General features: G+C 43.5%; 2 protein-coding genes across 2 annotated transcripts; both read left to right on the top strand.

Annotated features, from left to right (window-relative positions):
• Window positions 1-143: 143 nt before the first annotated feature.
• On the top strand, window positions 144-5504 carry LOC144728252 (uncharacterized). Its single transcript, XM_078607559.1, has 3 exons — window positions 144-2980; window positions 3773-4511; window positions 5447-5504. Exons 1-3 carry the CDS (start codon window positions 769-771, stop codon window positions 5502-5504), a joined length of 3009 nt encoding a protein of 1002 aa, XP_078463685.1. The 5' UTR covers window positions 144-768.
• A 181-nt stretch (window positions 5505-5685) lies between these two features.
• On the top strand, window positions 5686-14918 carry LOC144728251 (uncharacterized). Its single transcript, XM_078607558.1, has 6 exons — window positions 5686-6969; window positions 8388-8536; window positions 9470-9595; window positions 12674-12799; window positions 13733-13858; window positions 14792-14918. Exons 1-6 carry the CDS (start codon window positions 5818-5820, stop codon window positions 14916-14918), a joined length of 1806 nt encoding a protein of 601 aa, XP_078463684.1. The 5' UTR covers window positions 5686-5817.
• The last annotated feature ends 745 nt before the right edge of the window (window positions 14919-15663 follow it).

The following is a 15663-nucleotide window of genomic DNA, read 5'->3' as shown; positions in this document are numbered from 1 at the left end:
TCGACAACACCTACGGCAGACACTGCAACGATTTCCACATCCACCGTTACCTCAGAAGCAACAACTTCAAGTACTGAAACAGTTTCAACAGCCGCAACATCTCCATTGTCAACAACACCTTTCACATCAACGACTGCAATATCTTCAAATATAGAAACGATTTCAACATCAGGTGCATATTCTCCATTGTCAACAACATCATTGGCATCACCAACATCACCGTTTTCTTCAACAACACCTCTGTCAGACACCACAACTATTTCTCCATCCACCATTACCTCAGAATCGACAACTTCAAGCACTGAATCTGTCTCAACAGCAGCAGCAACTTCCCCATTGTCAACAACACCATTTACATCAGCGACTGCAACAACTTCCAGGATACTAACGGTCGCAACAACAGGAGCGACATCTCCATTGTCGACAGAATCATCCACATCACCAACATCACCGTTTTCTTCGACAACACCTACAGCAGACACTGCAACTATTTCTCCATCCACCATTACCTCAGAATCGACAACTTCGAGCACTGAATCTGTCTCAACAGCAGCAACAACGTCTCCATTTTCAACAACATCATCCACATCACCAACATCACCGTTTTCTTCGACAACACCTACAGCAGACACTGCAACTATTTCTCCATCCACCATTTTCTCAGAATCGACAACTTCAAGCACTGAATCTGTCTCAACAGCAGCAACAACATCTCCATTGTCAACACCATTCACATCTCGGACTACAACGTTTTTTTCCACAACACCTATGTCAGACACTACAACTATTTCACCATCCATCATTACCTCAGAATCGACAACTTCAAGCACCGAATCTGTCTCAACAGCAGCAACAACGTCTCCATTTTCAACAACATCATTCACATCACCAACATCACTGTTTTCTTCGACAACACCTATGTCAGATACTACAACTGTTTCCCCATCCACCATTACCACAGAATCGACAACTTCGAGCACTGAAACTGTCTCAACAGCAGCAGCAACTTACCCATTGTCAACAACACCATTTACATCAGCGACTGCAACAACTTCCAGTATACTAACGGTTGCAACATCAGGAGCGACATCTCCATTGTCGACAGCATCATCCACATCACCAACATCACCGTTTTCGTCGACAACACCTACAGCAGACACTGCAACTATTTCTCCATCCATCATTACCTCAGAATCGACAACTTCGAGCACTGAATCTGTCTCAACAGCAGCAACAACGTCTCCATTTCCAACAACATCATTCACATCACCAACATCACTGTTTTCTTCGACAACACCTATGTCAGATACTACAACTGTTTCCCCATCCACCATTACCACAGAATCGACAACTTCGAGCACTGAAACTGTCTCAACAGCAGCAGCAACTTACCCATTGTCAACAACACCATTTACATCAGCGACTGCAACAACTTCCAGTATACTAACGGTTGCAACATCAAGAGCGACATCTCCATTGTCGACAGCATCATCCACATCATCAACATCACCGTTTTCGTCGACAATACCTACAGCAGACACTGCAACTATTGTTCCATCCACCATTACCTCAGAATCGACAACTTCGAGCACTGAATCTGTCTCAACAGCAGCAACAACGTCTCCATTTTCAACAACATCATCCACATCACCAACATCACCGTTTTCTTCGACAACACCTACAGCAGACATTGCAACTATTTCTCCATCCACTATTACCTCAGAGTCGACAACTTCAAGCACTGAATCTGTCTCAACAGCAGCAGCAACTTCCCCGTTGTCAACAACACCATTTACATCAGCGACTGCAACAACTTCCAGTATACTAACGGTTGCAACATCAGGAGCGACATCTCCATTGTTGACAGCATCATCCACATCATCAACATCACCGTTTTCTTCGACAACGCCTACGGCAGACACTGCAACGATTTCCACATCCACCGTTTCCTCAGAAGCAGCAACTTCAAGTACAGAAACAGTTTCAACAGCCGCAACATCTCCATTGTCAACAACACCTTTCACATCAACGACTGCAAGAACTTCAAATATAGAAACGATATCAACATCAGGTGCATATTCTCCATTGTCAACAACATCATTGACATCACCAACATCACCGTTTTCTTCCACAACACCTATTTCAGACACTACAACTATTTCTCCATCCACCATTCCCTCAGAATCGACAACTTCAAGCACTGAATCTGTCTCAACAGCAACAACAACGTCTCCATTGTCAGCAACATCATTCACATCTCCGACTACAACGTTTTCTTCAACAACAACTATGCCAGACACCACATCTATTTCTCCATCCACCATTACCTCAGAATCGACAACTTCAAGCAGCGAATCTGTCTCAACAGCAGCAACAACGTCTCCATTTTCAACAACATCATTCACATCACCAACATCACTGTTTTCTTCGACAACACCTATGTCACATACTACAACTGTTTCCCCATCCACCATTACCACAGACTCGACAACTTCAAGCACTGAATCTGTCTCAACAGCAGCCGCAACTTCCCCATTGTCAACAACACCATTTACATCAGCGACTGCAACAACTTCCAGTATACTAACGGTTGCAACATCAGGAGCGACATCTCCATTGTCGACAGCATCATCCACATCACCAACATCACCGTTTTCTTCGACAACACCTACAGCAGACACTGCAACTATTTCTCCATCCACCATTACCTCAGAATCGACAACTTCGAGCACTGAATCTGTCTCAACAGCAGCAACAACGTCTCCATTGTCGACAGCATCATCCACATCACCAACATCACCGTTGTCTTCGACAACACCTACGGCAGACACTGCAACGATTTCCACATCCACCGTTACCTCAGAAGCAACAACTTCAAGTACTGAAACAGTTTCAACAGCCGCAACATCTCCATTGTCAACAACACCTTTCACATCAACGACTGCAAGAACTTCAAATATAGAAACGATTTCAACATCAGGTGCATATTCTCCATTGTCAAAAACATCATTGACATCACCAACATCACCGTTTTCTTCCACAACACCTATTTCAGACACTACAACTATTTCTCCATCCATCATTCCCTCAGAATCGACAACTTCAAGCACTGAATCTGTCTCAACAGCAGCAACAACGTCTCCATTGTTAGCAACATCATTCACATCTCCGACTACAACGTTTTCTTCAACAACACCTCTGTCAGACACCACAACCATTTCACCATCCATCATTACCTCAGAATCGACAACTTCAAGCACTGAAATTGTCTCAATAGCAGCAGCAACTTCCCCATTGTCAACAACACCATTTACATCAGCGACTGTAACAACTTCCAGTATACTAACGGTTGCAACATCAGGAGCGACATCTCCATTGTCGACAGCATCATCCACATCACCAACATCACCGTTTTCGTCGACAACACCTACAGCAGACACTGCAACTATTTCTCCATCCACCATTACCTCAGAATCGACAACTTCAAGCACTGAATCTGTTTCAACAGCAGCAACAACGTCTCCATTTTCAACAACATCATTCACATCACCAACATCACTGTTTTCTTCGGCAACACCTATGTCAGAAACTACAACTATTTCTCCATCCACCATTACCTCAGAATCGACAACTTCGAGCACTGAATCTGTCTCAACAGCAGCAACAACGTCTCCATTGTCGACAGCATCATCCACATCTCCAACATCACCGTTGTCTTCGACAACACCTACGGCAGACACTGCAACGATTTCCACATCCACCGTTACCTCAGAAGCAACAACTTCAAGTACTGAAACAGTTTCAACAGCCGCAACATCTCCATTGTCAACAACACCTTTCACATCAACGACTGCAAGACCTTCAAATATAGAAACGATTTCAACATCGCGTGCATATTCTCCATTGTCAACAACATCATTGACATCACCAACATCACCGTTTTCTTCCACAACACCTATTTCAGACACTACAACTATTTCTCCATCCATCATTCCCTCAGAATCGACAACTTCAAGCACTGAATTTGTCTCAACAGCAGCAACAACGTCTCCATTGTCAGCAACATCATTCACTTCTCCGACGACAACGTTTTCTTCAACAACACCTATGTCAGACACCACAACCATTTCACCATCCACCATTACCTCAGAATCGACAACTTCAAGCACTGAAACTGTCTCAACAGCAGCAACAACTTCTCTATTCTCAACAACATCATTCACATCACCAGCAGCAACTTCCCCATTGTCAACAACACCATTTATATCAGCGACTGCAACAACTTCCAGTATACTAACGGTTGCAACATCAAGAGCGACATCTCCATTGTCGACAGCATCATCCACATCATCAACATCACCGTTTTCGTCGACAATACCTACAGCAGACACTGCAACTATTGTTCCATCCACCATTACCTCAGAATCGACAACTTCGAGCACTGAATCTGTCTCAACAGCAGCAACAACGTCTCCATTGTCGACAGCATCATCCACATCACCAACATCACCGTTGTCTTCGACAACACCTACGGCAGACACTGCAACGATTTCCACATCCACCGTTACCTCAGAAGCAACAACTTCAAGTACTGAAACAGTTTCAACAGCCGCAACATCTCCATTGTCAACAACACCTTTCACATCAACGACTGCAAGAACTTCAAATATAGAAACGATTTCAACATCAGGTGCATATTCTCCATTGTCAACAACATCATTGACATCACCAACATCACCGTTTTCTTCCACAACACCTATTTCAGACACTACAACTATTTCTCCATCCATCATTCCCTCAGAATCGACAACTTCAAGCACTGAATCTGTCTCAACAGCAGCAACAACGTCTCCATTGTTAGCAACATCATTCACATCTCCGACTACAACGTTTTCTTCAACAACACCTCTGTCAGACACCACAACCATTTCACCATCCATCATTACCTCAGAATCGACAACTTCAAGCACTGAAATTGTCTCAATAGCAGCAGCAACTTCCCCATTGTCAACAACACCATTTACATCAGCGACTGTAACAACTTCCAGTATACTAACGGTTGCAACATCAGGAGCGACATCTCCATTGTCGACAGCATCATCCACATCACCAACATCACCGTTTTCGTCGACAACACCTACAGCAGACACTGCAACTATTTCTCCATCCACCATTACCTCAGAATCGACAACTTCAAGCACTGAATCTGTTTCAACAACAGCAACAACGTCTCCATTTTCAACAACATCATTCACATCACCAACATCACTGTTTTCTTCGGCAACACCTATGTCAGAAACGGCAACTATTTCTCCATCCACCATTACCTCAGAATCGACAACTTCGAGCACTGAATCTGTCTCAACAGCAGCAACAACGTCTCCATTGTCGACAGCATCATCCACATCTCCAACATCACCGTTGTCTTCGACAACACCTACGGCAGACACTGCAACGATTTCCACATCCACCGTTACCTCAGAAGCAACAACTTCAAGTACTGAAACAGTTTCAACAGCCGCAACATCTCCATTGTCAACAACACCTTTCACATCAACGACTGCAAGACCTTCAAATATAGAAACGATTTCAACATCGCGTGCATATTCTCCATTGTCAACAACATCATTGACATCACCAACATCACCGTTTTCTTCCACAACACCTATTTCAGACACTACAACTATTTCTCCATCCATCATTCCCTCAGAATCGACAACTTCAAGCACTGAATTTGTCTCAACAGCAGCAACAACGTCTCCATTGTCAGCAACATCATTCACTTCTCCGACGACAACGTTTTCTTCAACAACACCTATGTCAGACACCACAACCATTTCACCATCCACCATTACCTCAGAATCGACAACTTCGAGCACTGAATCTGTCTCAACAGCAGCAACAACGTCTCCATTTTCAACAACATCATCCACATCACCAACATCACCGTTTTCTTCGACAACACCTACAGCAGACATTGCAACTATTTCTCAATCCACTATTACCTCAGAGTCGACAACTTCAAGCACTGAATCTGTCTCAACAGCAGCAGCAACTTCCCCGTTGTCAACAACACCATTTACATCAGCGACTGCAACAACTTCCAGTATACTAACGGTTGCAACATCAGGAGCGACATCTCCATTGTTGACAGCATCATCCACATCATCAACATCACCGTTTTCTTCGACAACGCCTACGGCAGACACTGCAACGATTTCCACATCCACCGTTTCCTCAGAAGCAACAACTTCAAGTACAGAAACAGTTTCAACAGCCGCAACATCTCCATTGTCAACAACACCTTTCACATCAACGACTGCAAGAACTTCAAATATAGAAACGATATCAACATCAGGTGCATATTCTCCATTGTCAACAACATCATTGACATCACCAACATCACCGTTTTCTTCCACAACACCTATTTTAGACACTACAACTATTTCTCCATCCACCATTTCCTCAGAATCGACAACTTCAAGCACTGAATCTGTCTCAACAGCAACAACAACGTCTCCATTGTCAGCAACATCATTCACATCTCCGACTACAACGTTTTCTTCAACAACAACTATGCCAGACACCACATCTATTTCTCCATCCACCATTACCTCAGAATCGACAACTTCAAGCAGCGAATCTGTCTCAACAGCAGCAACAACGTCTCCATTTTCAACAACATCATTCACATCACCAACATCACTGTTTTCTTCGACAACACCTATGTCACATACTACAACTGTTTCCCCATCCACCATTACCACAGACTCGACAACTTCAAGCACTGAATCTGTCTCAACAGCAGCAGCAACTTCCCCATTGTCAACAACACCATTTACATCAGCGACTGCAACAACTTCCAGTATACTAACGGTTGCAACATCAGGAGCGACATCTCCATTGTCGACAGCATCATCCACATCACCAACATCACCATTTTCTTCGACAACACCTACAGCAGACACTGCAACTATTTCTCCATCCACCATTACCTCAGAATCGACAACTTCGAGCACTGAATCTGTCTCAACAGCAGCAACAACGTCTCCATTGTCGACAGCATCATCCACATCACCAACATCACCGTTGTCTTCGACAACACCTACGGCAGACACTGCAACGATTTCCACATCCACCGTTACCTCAGAAGCAACAACTTCAAGTACTGAAACAGTTTCAACAGCCGCAACATCTCCATTGTCAACAACACCTTTCACATCAACGACTGCAAGAACTTCAAATATAGAAACGATTTCAACATCAGGTGCATATTCTCCATTGTCAACAACATCATTCACATCACCAACATCACCGTTTTCTTCCACAACACCTATTTCAGACACTACAACTATTTCTCCATCCATCATTCTCTCAGAATCGACAACTTCAGGCACTGAATCTGTCTCAACAGCAGCAACAACGTCTCCATTGTTAGCAACATCATTCACATCTCCGACTACAACGTTTTCTTCAACAACACCTCTGTCAGACACCACAACCATTTCACCATCCATCATTACCTCAGAATCGACAACTTCAAGCACTGAAATTGTCTCAATAGCAGCAGCATCTTCCCCATTGTCAACAACACCATTTACATCAGCGACTGCAACAACTTCCAGTATACTAACGGTTGCAACATCAGGAGCGACATCTCCATTGTCGACAGCATCATCCACATCACCAACATCACCGTTTTCGTCGACAACACCTACAGCAGACACTGCAACTATTTCTCCATCCACCATTACCTCAGAATCGACAACTTCAAGCACTGAATCTGTTTCAACAGCAGCAACAACGTCTCCATTTTCAACAACATCATTCACATCACCAACATCACTGTTTTCTTCGGCAACACCTATGTCAGAAACTACAACTATTTCTCCATCCACCATTTTCTCAGACTCGACAACTTCAAGCACTGAAATTGTCTCAACAGCAGCAGCAACTTCCCCATTGTCAACAACACCATTTACATCAGCGACTGCAACAACTTCCAGTATACTAACGGTTGCAACATCAGGAGCGACATCTCAATTGTCGACAGCATCATCTACATCACCAACATCACCGTTTTCTTCGACAAAACCGACAGCAGACACTGCAACTATTTCTCCATCCACCATTACCTCAGAATCGACAACTTCGAGCATTGAATCTGTATCAACAGCAGCAACAACGTCTCCATTGTCAACAACACCAGTCACATCTCCGACGACAACGTTTTCTTCCACAACACCTATGTTAGGCACCACAACTATTTCACCATCCACCATTACCTCAGAATCGACAACTTCAAGCACTGAAACTGTCTCAACAGCAGCAGCAACTTCCCCATTGTCAACAACACCATTTACATCAGCTACTGCAACAACTTCCAGTATCCTAACGGTGGCAACATCAGGAGCGACATCCTCGTTGTCGACAACATCAATAACATCACCAACAGCGCCGTTTTCTTCGACAACATCTACTGCAGACACTCCAACGATTTCCACATCCACCATTACCTCAGAAGCAACAACTTCAAGTACTGAAACGATTTCAACAGCCGCAACATCTCCATTGTCAACAACACCTTTCACATCAGCGACTGCAAGAACTTCCAATATAGAAACGATTTCAACATCAGGTGCAACTTCTCCATTGTCAACAACATCATTCACTACACCAACATCACCAATTTCTTTGACAACACCTATTTCCGACACTACAACTAATTCTCCATCCACCATTACCTCAGAATCGACAACTTCAAGCACAGAATCTGTCTCAACAGCAGCAAAAACGTCTCCATTGTCAACGACACTATTCACATCTCCTAGTACAACGATTGCTTCCACAACACCTATGTCGGACGCTACAACTAATTCTCCATCTACCATTCCCTTAGAATTGACAACTTCAAGCACTGAATCTGTCTCAACAGCAGCAACAACGTCTCCATTGTCAACAATACCTTTCACATCTCCGACGACAACGTTTTCTTCCACAACACCTATGGCAGACACTGCAACTATTTCCGCATCCACAATTGCCTCAGAATCGACAACCTCAAGCACTGAATCTGTCTCAACAGCAGCAACAACTTCTCCATTCTCAACAACATCATTCATATCACCAACATCACTGTTTTCTTCGGCAACACCTATGTCAGACACTACAACTATTTCTCGATCCACCATTTCCTCAGAATCGACAACTTCGAGCACTGAATCTGTATCAACAGCAGCAACAACGTCTCCATTGTCAACAACACCAGTCACATCTCCGACGACAACGTTTTCTTCCACAACACCTATGTTAGGCACCACAACTATTTCACCATCCACCATTACCTCAGAATCGACAACTTCAAGCACTGAAACTGTCTCAACAGCAGCAGCAACTTCCCCATTGTCAACAACACCATTTACATCAGCGACTGCAACAACTTCCAGTATCCTCACGGTGGCAACATCAGGAGCGACATTCTCGTTGTCGACAACATCAATAACATCACCAACAGCGCCGTTTTCTTCGACAACATCTACTGCAGACACTCCAACGATTTCCACATCCACCATTACCTCAGAAGCAACAACTTCAAGTACTGAAACGATTTCAACAGCCGCAACATCTCCATTGTCAACAACACCTTTCACATCAGCGACTGCAAGAACTTCCAATATAGAAACGATGTCAACATCAGGTGCAACTTCTCCATTGTCAACAACATCATTCACATCACCAACATCACCGATTTCTTTGACAACACCTATTTCCGACACTACAACTAATTCTCCATCCACCATTACCTCAGAATCGACAACTTCAAGCACAGAATCTGTCTCAACAGCAGCAACAACGTCTCCATTATCAACAATACCTTTCACATCTCCGACGACAACGTTTTCTTCCACAACACCTATGTCAGACACTACAACTATTTATCCATCCACCATTACCTCAGAATCGATAACTTCAAGCACTGAAACTGTCTCAACAGCAGCAGCAAGTTCTCCATTGTCAACAAAACCACTTACATCAGCGAATGCAACAACTTCCAATATAGAAACGATGTCAACATCAGGTGCAAGTTCTCCATTGTCAACAACATTATTCACATCACCAACATCACCGTTTTCTTCGACAACAGCTATTTCAGACACTACAACTATTTCTCCATCCACCATTAGTTCAGAATCGACAACTTCAAGCACTGAATCTGTCTCAACAGCAGCAACAACGTCTGCATTGTCAACAACACCATTTACATCAGCGACTGCAACAACTTCCAATATAGAAACGATGTCAACATCAGGTGCAACTTCTCCATTATCGACAACATCATCCACATCACCAATATCAACGTTTTCTTCGACAACACCTACAGCAGACACTACAACTATTTCTCCATCCATCATTACTTCAGAATCGACAACTTCAAACACTGAAACTGTCTCAACAGCAGCAGCAAGTTCTCCATTGTCAACAACACGTTTCACATCAGCGACTGCAAGAACTTCCAATATAGAAACGATGTCAACATCAGGTGCAACTTCTCCATTGTCAACAACATTATTCACATCACCAATATCACCGATTTCTTCGACAACAGCTATTTCAGACGCTACAACAATTTTTTCATCCACCATTTCCTCAGAATCGACAACTTCAAGCACTGAATCTGTCTCAACAGCAGCATCAACACCTATATTGTCAACAACACCATTCACATCTCCGACTACAACTTTTTCTTCCACAACACCTATGTCAGTCATCACAACTATTTCTCCATTCACCATTGCCTCAGAATTGACAACTTTGAGCACTGAATCTGTCTCAACAGCAGTAACAACGTCTCTATTGTCAACAACACCATTCACATCTCCGACTACAACGTTTTCTTCCACAACACCAACGTCAGATACTACAACTATTTCTCCATCCACCATGACCTCAGAATCGACAACTTTGAACACTGAATCTGTCTCAACAGTAGCAACAACGTCTGCATTGTCAACAACACCATTCACATCTTCGACGACAACGTTTTCTTCCACAACACCTATGTCAGACACTACAACTATTTCTCCATCCATCATGACCTCAGAATCGTCAACTTTGAACACTGAATCTGTCTCAACAGCAGCGACAAGTTCTCCATTGTCAACAATACAATTTACATCAGTAACTGCAACAACTTCCAGTCTAATAACAGTGGCAACATCAGGAGCGACATCTTCATTGTCAACAACATCATTCACATCACCAACATCACCGATTTCTTTCACAATAACAATTTCAGACACTACAACTATTTCTCCATCCACCATTATCTCAGAATCGACAACTTCGAGCACTGGATCTGTCTCAACTGCAGCAACATCGTATCCATTGTCAACAACACCATTTACATCAGCGACTGCAACAACTTCCAGTATACTAACGGTTGCAACATCAGGAGCGACATCTCCATTGTCGACAACATCAATAACATCACCAACAGCACCGTTTTATTCGACAACACCAACGGCAGACACTGCAACGATTTCCACATCCACCATTACCTCAGAAGCAACAACTTCAAGTACTAACACGATTTCAACAGCCGCAACATCTCCATTGTCAACAACACCTTTCACATCAGCGACTGCAAGAACTTCCAATATAGAAACTATGTCAACATCAAGTGCAACTTCTCCATTGTTAACAACATTATTCACATCACCAACATCACCGATTTCTTCGACAACAGCTATTTCAGACACTACAACTATTTTTTCATCCACCATTACCTCAGAATCGACAACTTCAAGCACTGAAATTGTCTCAATAGCAGCAGCAACTTCCCCATTGTCAACAACACCATTTACATCAGCGACTGCAACAACTTCCAGCATACTAACGATTGCAACATCAGGAGCGACATCTCCATTGTCGACAGCATCATCCACATCACCAACATCACCGTTTTCCTCGACAACACCTACGGCAGACACTGCAACTATTTCTCCATCCACCATTACCTCAGAATCGATAACTTCAAGCACTGAATCTGTTTCAACAGCAGCAACAACGTCTCCATTTTCAACAACATCATTCACATCACCAACATCACTGTTTTCTTCGGCAACACCTATGTCAGAAACTATAACTATTTCTCCATCCACCATTTTCTCAGACTCGACAACTTCAAGCACTGAAATTGTCTCAACAGCAGCAGCAACTTCCCCATTGTCAACAACACCATTTACATCAGCGACTGCAACAACTTCCAGTATACTAACGGTTGCAACATCAGGAGCGACATCTCAATTGTCGACAGCATCATCTACATCACCAACATCACCGTTTTCTTCGACAAAACCGACAGCAGACACTGCAACTATTTCTCCATCCACCATTACCTCAGAATCGACAACTTCGAGCATTGAATCTGTATCAACAGCAGCAACAACGTCTCCATTGTCAACAACACCAGTCACATCTCCGACGACAACGTTTTCTTCCACAACACCTATGTTAGGCACCACAACTATTTCACCATCCACCATTACCTCAGAATCGACAACTTCAAGCACTGAAACTGTCTCAACAGCAGCAGCAACTTCCCCATTGTCAACAACACCATTTACATCAGCGACTGCAACAACTTCCAGTATCCTAACGGTGGCAACATCAGGAGCGACATCCTCGTTGTCGACAACATCAATAACATCACCAACAGCGCCGTTTTCTTCGACAACATCTACTGCAGACACTCCAACGATTTCCACATCCACCATTACCTCAGAAGCAACAACTTCAAGTACTGACACGATTTCAACAGCCGCAACATCTCCATTGTCAACAACACCTTTCACATCAGCGACTGCAAGAACTTCCAATATAGAAACGATTTCAACATCAGGTGCAACTTCTCCATTGTCAACAACATCATTCACTACACCAACATCACCGATTTCTTTGACAACACCTATTTCCGACACTACAACTAATTCTCCATCCACCATTACCTCAGAATCGACAACTTCAAGCACAGAATCTGTCTCAACAGCAGCAAAAACGTCTCCATTGTCAACGACACTATTCACATCTCCTAGTACAACGATTGCTTCCACAACACCTATGTCGGACGCTACAACTAATTCTCCATCTACCATTCCCTTAGAATTGACAACTTCAAGCACTGAATCTGTCTCAACAGCAGCAACAACGTCTCCATTGTCAACAATACCTTTCACATCTCCGACGACAACGTTTTCTTCCACAACACCTATGGCAGACACTGCAACTATTTCCGCATCCACAATTGCCTCAGAATCGACAACCTCAAGCACTGAATCTGTCTCAACAGCAGCAACAACTTCTCCATTCTCAACAACATCATTCATATCACCAACATCACTGTTTTCTTCGGCAACACCTATGTCAGACACTACAACTATTTCTCGATCCACCATTTCCTCAGAATCGACAACTTCGAGCACTGAATCTGTATCAACAGCAGCAACAACGTCTCCATTGTCAACAACACCAGTCACATCTCCGACGACAACGTTTTCTTCCACAACACCTATGTTAGGCACCACAACTATTTCACCATCCACCATTACCTCAGAATCGACAACTTCAAGCACTGAAACTGTCTCAACAGCAGCAGCAACTTCCCCATTGTCAACAACACCATTTACATCAGCGACTGCAACAACTTCCAGTAACCTAACGGTGGCAACATCAGGAGCGACATCCTCGTTGTCGACAACATCAATAACATCACCAACAGCGCCGTTTTCTTCGACAACATCTACTGCAGACACTCCAACGATTTCCACATCCACCATTACCTCAGAAGCAACAACTTCAAGTAGTGAAACGATTTCAACAGCCGCAACATCTCCATTGTCAACAACACCTTTCACATCAGCGACTGCAAGAACTTCCAATATAGAAACGATGTCAACATCAGGTGCAACTTCTCCATTGTCAACAACATCATTCACATCACCAACATCACCGATTTCTTTGACAACACCTATTTCCGACACTACAACTAATTCTCCATCCACCATTACCTCAGAATCGACAACTTCAAGCACAGAATCTGTCTCAACAGCAGCAAAAACGTCTCCATTGTCAACGACACTATTCACATCTCCTAGTACAACGATTGCTTCCACAACACCTATGTCGGACGCTACAACTAATTCTCCATCTACCATTCCCTTAGAATTGACAACTTCAAGCACTGAATCTGTCTCAACAGCAGCAACAACGTCTCCATTGTCAACAATACCTTTCACATCTCCGACGACAACGTTTTCTTCCACAACACCTATGGCAGACACTGCAACTATTTCCGCATCCACAATTGCCTCAGAATCGACAACCTCAAGCACTGAATCTGTCTCAACAGCAGCAACAACTTCTCCATTCTCAACAACATCATTCATATCACCAACATCACTGTTTTCTTCGGCAACACCTATGTCAGACACTACAACTATTTCTCGATCCACCATTTCCTCAGAATCGACAACTTCGAGCACTGAATCTGTATCAACAGCAGCAACAACGTCTCCATTGTCAACAACACCAGTCACATCTCCGACGACAACGTTTTCTTCCACAACACCTATGTTAGGCACCACAACTATTTCACCATCCACCATTACCTCAGAATCGACAACTTCAAGCACTGAAACTGTCTCAACAGCAGCAGCAACTTCCCCATTGTCAACAACACCATTTACATCAGCGACTGCAACAACTTCCAGTAACCTAACGGTGGCAACATCAGGAGCGACATCCTCGTTGTCGACAACATCAATAACATCACCAACAGCGCCGTTTTCTTCGACAACATCTACTGCAGACACTCCAACGATTTCCACATCCACCATTACCTCAGAAGCAACAACTTCTAGTAGTGAAACGATTTCAACAGCCGCAACATCTCCATTGTCAACAACACCTTTCACATCAGCGACTGCAAGAACTTCCAATATAGAAACGATGTCAACATCAGGTGCAACTTCTCCATTGTCAACAACATCATTCACATCACCAACATCACCGATTTCTTTGACAACACCTATTTCCGACACTACAACTAATTCTCCATCCACCATTACCTCAGAATCGACAACTTCAAGCACAGAATCTGTCTCAACAGCAGCAAAAACGTCTCCATTGTCAACGACACTATTCACATCTCCTAGTACAACGATTGCTTCCACAACACCTATGTCGGACGCTACAACTAATTCTCCATCTACCATTCCCTTAGAATTGACAACTTCAAGCACTGAATCTGTCTCAACAGCAGCAACAACGTCTCCATTGTCAACAATACCTTTCACATCTCCGACGACAACGTTTTCTTCCACAACACCTATGGCAGACACTGCAACTATTTCCGCATCCACAATTGCCTCAGAATCGACAACCTCAAGCACTGAATCTGTCTCAACAGCAGCAACAACTTCTCCATTCTCAACAACATCATTCATATCACCAACATCACTGTTTTCTTCGGCAACACCTATGTCAGACACTACAACTATTTCTCGATCCACCATTTCCTCAGAATCGACAACTTCGAGCACTGAATCTGTATCAACAGCAGCAACAACGTCTCCATTGTCAACAACACCAGTCACATCTCCGATG

Source organism: Lampetra planeri, chromosome 28, assembly GCF_965212315.1.
Source record: "Lampetra planeri chromosome 28, kcLamPlan1.2.h2, whole genome shotgun sequence".
Taxonomy (NCBI): domain Eukaryota; kingdom Metazoa; phylum Chordata; class Hyperoartia; order Petromyzontiformes; family Petromyzontidae; genus Lampetra; species Lampetra planeri.
Note: the sequence above shows the minus strand (reverse complement) of the source record. Positions and strands in the feature narration are given on the sequence as shown.

What these genes read in the sequence shown, in the direction of transcription:
- LOC144728251 (XM_078607558.1), top strand. Translation starts at nt 5,818, where the DNA reads ATGTCAGACACCACAACCATTTCACCATCCACCATTACCTCAGAATCG. An exon ending in CTCAGAAGCAACAACTTCAA is followed by an intron (nt 8,537 to 9,469) that starts GTACTGAAACGA and finishes TGGCAACATCAG; the next exon opens with GAGCGACATTCTCGTTGTCG. An exon ending in CTCAGAAGCAACAACTTCAA is followed by an intron (nt 9,596 to 12,673) that starts GTACTGAAACGA and finishes TGGCAACATCAG; the next exon opens with GAGCGACATCCTCGTTGTCG.
- LOC144728252 (XM_078607559.1), top strand. Translation starts at nt 769, where the DNA reads ATGTCAGACACTACAACTATTTCACCATCCATCATTACCTCAGAATCG. An exon ending in AGAAACGATTTCAACATCAG is followed by an intron (nt 2,981 to 3,772) that starts GTGCATATTCTC and finishes CCGTTACCTCAG; the next exon opens with AAGCAACAACTTCAAGTACT. An exon ending in TCCACATCACCAACATCACC is followed by an intron (nt 4,512 to 5,446) that starts GTTGTCTTCGAC and finishes CACCTACGGCAG; the next exon opens with ACACTGCAACGATTTCCACA.